Source organism: Populus alba, chromosome 1, assembly GCF_005239225.2.
Source record: "Populus alba chromosome 1, ASM523922v2, whole genome shotgun sequence".
NCBI lineage: Eukaryota > Viridiplantae > Streptophyta > Magnoliopsida > Malpighiales > Salicaceae > Populus > Populus alba.
In genome coordinates, this window is record NC_133284.1 from 992,389 (window position 1) to 1,001,603 (window position 9,215).

Below are 9,215 nucleotides of genomic sequence, written 5' to 3' on the forward strand. Positions count from 1 at the left end.
GCAAGTTTATATGTTTAGTGATGCATATGTTTTTCAAAAATCTTTTTTAATGAAAAAATATTTTAAAATATTTTTTTTAATTTCTTACATCCAACACGTTGAAAAACACATGGAAAAAAACATGATTACTTGGTTTTCTTAGCTTATTTGAGCGACATGAGGATACACCAGTAAACTACCTGTCGTTTTCGCCTTGAAGGGAACCATATTAGATGGCAAACTAAAAAAAACCGACGACGTTTCAAATCTCCATTTTATTCTCACACCGCGACAATCCTCAGTGAAAAGCCACAGAAAACAAGAGCTTGGGTGGGTCACTGGTGAGAGGAAGCAAATGGAAGGGCCGGAGATATCTTCATCAACACCAACAGCAACGATCAAGACCAGCAATAACGATGCTTTTAAGCCACAAAAACCACTGTTCAGGCCAGCTCAAGATGACACTAAGCCTCCACTCAAAGACCCAGTAAGTAATCCCCCTCTTTCCATTGCATATGCACACACACAGAAAACCATAGCTCGGAGCTTGTGGTAACACCTTTTGTTTTGGGTTTTTTTTATTTAATGTCAGATTCTGAGATCAGACCCAATTGAGACTGAAGAAGCAGTGCTAAAGCTGCCTCCTTTCCCGTTTTGCAAATCAAAATGAGGGGCTTGGTCTTGTTTCTGTTTCTGTTTCTGTTTCTGTTTCTGGGTGTTTGGAATTGAGCTGATGAATGTAGACTATGATGATTTTGTGATTGTTGACATGTTTAGTGTTAAATTGGGGATGATTTGTGTATGTTGGCTTGGAATTCATGGTTTATTAGTTAAGCCTTCTGTTTTTTCTTTTTTATGAAAAGTGAGCAACACTTTCCTGCAAACCACTTCCCCCAATTTCTCGTTTTCGTCGAAGGTAGGTATATCATCAAAAGAAAAATGTTTTTTTTTTATTATCTTGAAAAATACTCCTCAAAACATCATTTTACTTTTTATGTCTTGTTTTTTTATGTAAATTATTAAATAGTAATATTTAATGTTATACATGTTAATTTAAATATATATGTATGCAAAAACACTCTTCAAGTCATTAACTACGTCAACTAGTTTGTACCAGTTACATTCTTTTTTTTTTAATATAAAAAATATTAAAAAAAACTAAAATTTAAAAGTGATAAGTTTTTCTCAAAGCTATACCCAAAAGTCTTGGTTTTGGCTGCAACGTTTTACCTAAGAGTAATATTTATAATATTAATAATAACATTAAACTTGCATGACCCAAGTTTAAGTGAGTCTGGCTGCAACACCGAATCTAAGAATATTAAATGTAGTTCTGGTTATAAGATCGTATCATAAAAGTATGATAATTAAATAGATTAATTTAAAAAAAACTAATAGAAAGAAAAAAAAACTAATGAAGAAAAAGAAAAAAAATTGAATTAATTGGATTAACCCTTCAAACCAGGTCAATCCGTAAAACCTAAGATTTGTGTCATGAAAGTTTGATAACTAAATAGAAGAAAAAAAATTGACGGGTTTACTCAAAATTAATTAGGTTAACCCGTCAAGCCCGGTATATATGTCATAAAAGTCTGATAATTAAATAAAAATAAATTTAACATTAACAAATTAAAATAAATAAAAAATTAATTAAAAAGAAAAATAATTTCAGGTTAACCCGTCAAATCAGGTTAAGTCATCAAACCTGAGATCTGCGTCATAAAAATTTAATAACTAAATAACAAAAATTGACGAGTTTACCTAGAATTAACTGGGTTATCCCATCAAACCAAGTTAACATGTCAAACCCGAGATACGTGACATGAAAGTCTGATGATTAAATAAAAAGAAATTTAACATTAATACACTAAACTAAACAAAAAAATTAATTAAAAAGAAAAATAATTTCGAGTTAACCCGTCAAACCAAGTTAAGCCATCAAACTCAAAATATGTATCATAAAAGTCTAACATCTAAATAAAAAAAATTAACATTAACAAACTAAATCAAATAAAAAAAAATTCATTAAAAGAAAAAGAAAATAAAAAAAAAAAAGAAGAAGAAGACAGTTAGTATATGTTATAATATAATATAATAATTATAATTATAATAATATAATATATTAATAATAGGAAAAGTTAAAAATAGTTAAATGGTGTAAGGAAAGCTACAATACTTTTCTCATGCTTTTATAGAGTATTATTAATTTAATATCATAATATATATTATGGTGTTTGTCAATTTCATAATAATTGCTTTTCAAAAAAATTTATATTTGAAAATATATTAAAATTATATATATTTTTATTTTTAAAAATTAATTTTGAAATTAAGATATCAAAATAAAAAAAAAATAATTTTAATCATGTTTCTAATCACTACTGTTATTAAGAAGTTCTGCATAGAACTGTGTGGGAAACTTACAAGTTATTATCTAATATCAACATCATTTTTATTTTATTTTTTTAAATATTTGGAAGTGTAATAAAAATTATTTTTTAAAATATTTTTTATTTAAAAATATATTAAAATAATTTATTTTTTTTATTTTTAAACTTTATTTTTATATTAGTATATTAAAATAAAAAATAATAATTTAAAAGTTTAAAAACACGATTAGAACAGTCCAAAACTTCAAAACCCGGCACACTTTTTCTCTATCATCTCCACCGTTTATTCAACTGACTTTCAAAACTTTAAGTCAAACAAAACGGCTTTAAAAAAAAAACAAGAAACAAAAGCCAAAAAAAAAAAAAACTGTCATAGTAAAAAACCTATGTGTTTTAGAGTATTTGTTAATAAATCAAGTTTCAAGTTAACAAGTTGACTCATCAAGAAAAAAGTTTAATAAATATGATGAACCCACATGAAAGTGGTTTACATTTTCATTTCAAAATAATCTGAAGTTTACCATTTAAGCCTTTTAACGAGGGAGCGAGGATATGGTAATCATAAATATTTTGTTTAGTACATATGAAAAATAATGATAAATTACTAATATGAATGTTTAGCATTGAGCTTCAGATGAAGAAGAGGGATCTTCGGTAATCCTTGGGAACTTTTTTGGCAAACTAAACACAGGATCATCACCGGCAAATCCTTGAAATGCCCTTCCTAAAGCATACCCGAGAGCCCTCGCTACAGGAACCGCCACTGCATTCCCAACTTGAATGTACCTGAATTGGGCGCAAAAAAAAAAGAGTTCCATAATTATTTGTTAAGATTATGATTTCTACGTTGTACAAGTGACGGCTAACAAGAGTTAATATAAACCCAAGCTAGGTTTACAAACCCAAACGATTCGGCAAATCAATACACACGACATAGTTTACTTAATAAAAACCTAAAAACCCGATTTAATTTTTTAAAAATAATCAAAATGATATTTAAAAGAAAAGGCTATTGAAACGATACTCAACCCATTAAGGCTCAAGCCTTGAGCAAAGATGATAGAAGAGATGGTTAATAACTCTGTATCATTGCAGATATTCAAAACTTAATATGTTAATATTTAGAAAAACCACCAACCTTTCTTTAATAGGTCCACAGAGCTGATAATAATCAGGAAATCCTTGTAATCTTGCATTCTCTCTAATTGTTAACACTCGATCTTGCTCGGGATGCATGATTGCCTGATTATGAGGCTCAGCACGTGTCACAACTGTTGGGACAGTTTCATCCCACCATAAACGAGCAAATGGCCTATTTCACAAGCTCATAATATTTATTAAACCCGAAAAAGAAAAAGAAAACCCTTGCTGAACAAAACACATAATAGCCAGATCCTTACTTGGAAGAACTTCCATTGACAAAAGTCATCGCATAATCAGGAACCTACAATATCAAGAAGTCAAAGTAATATGAACAATGAGAATACACAAGATGTATCTAAAGATAAGTAGAAAGTATCCAAAATACCAAGGGTTTTCCTGAGCTCAAGTATTGCCTTGGAACTTCCGGATCCCACTCCACCTTCTTATCAGGTCTTACTCGCACACCAGGTAAATCCCTAAAATTCGCTCCCTGGTCAACAAAATATTGTCATTAAATAAATGACACAATGATATAACAGTAATTTGATTAAAAATATATGAATGAATGTTAAAGAATACCTTTCTCTTTGGGATTTGACAAACTCGTTGATAGTCGTCGTCATTTAGTTCAAGAGGACGATGATCGAACAATAAATCATTTAATTCTAAACCTGCAAAAAAAATTAACAATGTCGCCTACATTATATTGATACATTACGTAGCGATCAGAACACAATCCTAACAAAATAACAAGAAATCCACTCACCCATTTTCTTCAATCGAATCATTCGTTGAAATTCTGTTTTAGGAGATTCACCATATGGCATCTCATCACGCTTTTCATCGTTCGCAACCTGATTACATTAAAATGAATCAAACAGGAAAATGTTTTTAAGTTTACAAGATATTAAATTAAATGAACGAGAAATATAACCAACCGCAGGCAGGTCAGATATTGCATCCTCTAAAAATAATTTCCTTTCTAATTGAGGTTTAACACCCTCCTCGTAAGCCACTGTATTACCCTACATGTCATGAGCAAAATTATTTTAATAAAGATAAAAAATCAGAAACATAAATGATATGGTATTAGTTGTTAACTAAAATCTATTGTGATTAATATGAGCACTCGTACCTCAAACTCTAGAGGAACAACACCCCTAACAAGAACATCATGGGTGGGAAGAGGATACTGTGGCAACTTCTGCAAAACATGAAAGATTTGATTAGAAAAATCACAAGTACTTTCGAAGTAGCATGAAAAAAATATTATATATCGTACCTCAGTAGCGCAAGCACCCCATAGAAAAACTCGCATACGAAACTGTGGAAGACCATATGCCCCGGCAGCCAGCATACCCAACCGAGCTTGGTATTTCATACTTACAAGGCAACCCACGGCATATCGTCCTAGAAATCCATCAGCAAACTTCAGAAGGTCAACCACATTCTCCATCAGCACAAACTTTGGCTTGAGAAAGTCTACTATGTCCATAAAAACAACAAGCTGCTTGTTTTTTGGATCCTCCAAAGGATTTTTAACATTCCTAAAGCGATTGAAGCCACTAATTCCTTGACATGGAGGTCCACCACAAATCACTTCAACATCTCCCTAAATGATATATTTTGACAATGAATCAATCGGCAATGCATATAAAACAACTTAAAATGTGAGTTAAAAAGCTAAGTAAGCTTACTGGTAATGGCAGAATGTTTGACTTGTAGCCGTGCATGACAAACTTCTTTATAGCTTCCCGGCAATTGCTATTCAAAAACAATTGTTGTTAGACACCGTTTAAAGAGGAGAAAAATTAAATAGCAACATACAAATAGAATAAGCATAGTGAGTAGTCTAATTGCATACCTCAAACCACTAATTGGTTCCCAAGTGTCATAATCAGGCCCATAATTTTTCCAACTAACCTACATTGAGCAAATTCAAAGGAAAGCAGGGAACAAAGTAAGAAAATAAAAGGGTCAAAGCAAAAGCAATTTGAGTTCTAATACATGAAAGCACAGAGTAGATTGGTACTCCAGCAATGTCAACACTATTGCAAACAGGCTTGGAACTTCATGAATGTCATAGGCGAAAATTGCAAACACGTGATTAAGCAATCTTCAATATCTTCTTGGTCTACTCTCATTATAAATATCAGAAGATACCCTCTCACTTAAATATGCAAAACCTTCGACTGAGTTTCTGTTTATCTGTTAAAGTTATGCCGATACAGTAAAAGTTAACCTAGTGTCTGTTTATTTGTTAAAGAAATTCCAAAACAGGAGGATTCTTCACTTCAAGTTGACCACGTGAAGGATAACGTATATACTATACGGTATAATTTTACCAGACCTTGAAGTAGAGGTCACGCTGGCCACCAATCTCCTTGGGATCTCCATGGCACACCTCAAGAATTTTCTCCACCTCGAACACTTCAGAATCATCATCATTGTCACTGACATCATTGTTGTCATCATCCTCATCATCATCATCATCATCCTCATCATCCATGTCAAAACTATATGTTTGTTGTTTTTCCGGGTCATCATTTTTCACAAGGGAAAACCTTATGCAGAGTTTTTCCCACTCTTTCAGTAACATTAGGAAGTCTTCAGCGGTCTCATTTCTCACCTAATCCACAAAGTTTGTCGAGTTATTAAAGTTCAACATCTTGGATAGGGTGAAGCAGCAATAGAGAGTCAAAATTAAATATAAAAAGGATAACCTGTGTCTCCGGATGATTCAACCTCAAGCTTTCACATGCATGCTTATTCAAGTCAACAGCCCATTTCTGCAATTAGAAAAAAAAAGTGAGACGTCGATTTCAAAATAAAGTTCAAGACAAGAAATGAAACCAAAACATGTGATTAAATATAAACAATGATGATTGTGGCAACAAATCACACATACATGAAAAGCAGAAAGGAGAAACTTACCGTTACAAGATTTAAACCAGACAAGTTAGCACCAAGACAAAGACCAGTAGACATTGCTCCACAACCAGAATACAAATCTAATAAAGCCACCTCTGATTTCCTACGGCCACTGGTTTCACAAACTTCATCACAATCAAACTTTACCCCAGCAGCATCAATATCACTGGATATTGTTGATGAACTCTCAGGTGCAGTTGTATTGTTTTCTACAAGTTTAAAAAAAACAAGCAACATAAGATAACAGCTTACAGAAGACATGGATTTAAATTAATTTACCCTTGAATAGGAAAAACGTCACCTGATGGTAGCTTGACAAAGGTGGAGTATGGAAGCAAATAAAGCATGTCACAATAGAAGTCGCAATTTAAGGTCTTTGCCCGTCTAGTCTCTGAATCCACCTGAAATGGCAACTCCAAACATCAACAATTTTGTGACAACAAAATCAAATGAAAGGAATAAAATAGGGGAGTGTTCATACACCGAGTGCCAATCTGACAATTTTCAGCTTCCGAGTAAGGCAGTCCAAGGGATTGTCATTTCGAATCTCAGAAAAGAAAACACACTTCGGATCCGAAATGTACTTATCTTTAATAATCTGTTTCAAAACATTATAGTGAAAAAAATGAGCTACACGTCACCCCAAAAATAATATATTATCAACCAATTAATATATATAGTTTATTAGTAGTTATTTTTTAAAGTGTTTTTTATTTTAAAATATATTAAAATAATATTTTTTATTTTTAAAAAATTATTTTTAATATTCATACATCAAAATATTTAAAATCATCAAAAATAAATAAACAAAATTAATTTTTTTCAAAACAAAATATCAGAGGCACCCTCAACTTACCGTGTCAGTAGACCTATAGTACCATTGAGCAGTAAAATGTGGGGTCCTGTCTTCAGACTCGAACATCTCGATTATCCTACATATATAGTCTGCTTCTCCATCAGAAGCCTAACAACCAAAAAGAAAATCGGTAAGATATAGTTTAACCAACGAAGGACTCAAACAAACTCTGAACTGTATCCAAAACTCAAAAAACCAAGTGAAGAGCAAACTCACTTGAACATGAGCATCATCATAGAGATTGTAGATGATCCCATCAACCTCTGCCCGCTTGTAATGACATCTAGCTTTTATTATCTCTTCAGAATCATCCAAGCTAGAAGAAATTGAATATAAAGAGGAAACATAAACTAAAACATATATCAATGCATTGAAGGAGAAGTGAAGTGGAGAAGGAAAGAATGGCTGCGCAGAACAATCAAGCACGTAAATTACCTGTTTGAAGGTTTTGAAATTGGTGTTTTGTTCTTTATCTGAAAGAAAAAAGGGAGACGTAAAATCAAGGGTTGACTTAATTTCAACCAAAACTTTTAAGCCACTAAAATTATGTTCTCAGTCCTCAGCAAAACATAATTTAATTTGTTCCCAAGCACGACCTTAATTTAATGAATACTTAGCATTACTACATTCAATTTTGACAACGGCATAGAACCCTCTCCTAGACAAAATCCAATTGATTAATATTTGATTGTTTTCACAAATTAACTACTCAAAAAAGCACAAGATGTTTCTAATTTCTACAAACATTCAAATCCAGCGAAGATTTATGGCATCTCAAGATAAATATAGAGCTTAATTAACTTCGTCACGGTTATTAAACATGACCGGGCAATTGCACACAGGAAATCCACAACCCAAAATCTGGTTCGGGTCATTCAATGTTAAAACCTAGTTGATTTCAGGAGTCGTTAGATATAATCCGAACTTGGCTCGGTCAAACATAAGATAAAAATTATAAAATTAATACTTTTGATAGAATTAATTTATGAGGGCAATAACCGACGCCATAACCTAGACTCGTTTTCAAGTCATAAGAAATATAAGCATGATAAACATAGAATATTTATATTTATTGCGATTATCAACAAAAATATAATCAAGCAGCTATCTCTATACATGAAACATATTTACATATCTGCACCAAACACTGTTCTCGAATTGATTTTCTTTCGTATTTCTGCACAAAATAAATAAATAAAAAGGATAATCAGAAAGATAATGACCAGAACAAGCAAAAACCGTTACCTTATTAGCATATCGATGAGGCCATTTCTTTCTCGCTTCTGCATCAGGAACTTGATTTCCGACAAACCTCGCCGGCGTTCCATCATCCTCCTTAGCCTTCTCAGGAGTCGATATCTTTTTTTTTTGCCAGATCCGCGCTTCTCCTTCTCTTTCTCCTTCTTTTCAGATCTAGAATCCCCGTTATCAGTCCCCATTTTAGCACCTACTTCATCAATCGAGTTCGTATCATCCTCCTCTGCATCTAAGAACACCTCCTCTGTCTCCTCCTTCTTCACTTTCTTCTCGCTCAAACGACTGCGATTCGGCGCTGTCGACTTCTCTTCCTCTGCTTCTTTCTCCATCAAACGACCCCGAGTAGCCGTTGTCGACTGCTCTTCCTCTGCTTTTTTCTCCTTCAAACAACTCCGCTTATCCGCTTTCGACTGCTCTTTCTCTGCTTTTTTCTCCTTCAAACGATTCCGAGTAGACGCCGTTTTCTGCTCTTCCTCTGCTTTTTTCTCATTCAAACGACTCTGTTTCGGCGCTGTCGTCGTCGACATCATCTTTCGCGTTTTTGGAGGAGAAGAGGACGACGTTTCTGGCTTTGAAGCTGTGCTGCGCTGTCGTTTTCGCGGCATGCTGGAGGAGGAGGAGGATAGGAGATGAAACGGCAGCGTTTAGAGAGAGAGGGA

The 9,215-nt window shown here is 33.2% G+C and overlaps 2 protein-coding genes across 2 annotated transcripts; one reads left to right on the forward strand and one right to left on the reverse strand.

Moving 5' to 3' along the window:
- The first annotated feature begins 226 nt into the window (after positions 1-226).
- LOC118049764 (uncharacterized) lies at positions 227-813 on the forward strand. Its single transcript, XM_035059861.2, has 2 exons — positions 227-466; positions 572-813. The coding sequence occupies exons 1-2, from the start codon at positions 335-337 to the stop codon at positions 647-649; spliced, it is 210 nt and encodes a 69-aa protein (XP_034915752.1). The 5' UTR covers positions 227-334; the 3' UTR covers positions 650-813.
- A 2,020-nt stretch (positions 814-2,833) lies between these two features.
- Positions 2,834-9,161, reverse strand: LOC118049809 (DNA (cytosine-5)-methyltransferase CMT3). Its single transcript, XM_073405075.1, has 21 exons — positions 8,751-9,161; positions 8,545-8,706; positions 7,735-7,772; positions 7,516-7,615; positions 7,300-7,407; positions 6,925-7,041; positions 6,745-6,844; positions 6,447-6,652; positions 6,236-6,301; positions 5,863-6,141; positions 5,377-5,435; positions 5,210-5,276; positions 4,795-5,124; positions 4,648-4,716; positions 4,451-4,537; positions 4,279-4,366; positions 4,092-4,183; positions 3,898-4,002; positions 3,770-3,813; positions 3,508-3,681; positions 2,834-3,155 (listed from the first exon to the last, which is right to left on the reverse strand). Exons 1-21 carry the CDS (start codon positions 9,159-9,161, stop codon positions 2,987-2,989), a joined length of 2,871 nt encoding a protein of 956 aa, XP_073261176.1. The 3' UTR covers positions 2,834-2,986.
- Between the last annotated feature and the right edge of the window lie 54 nt (positions 9,162-9,215).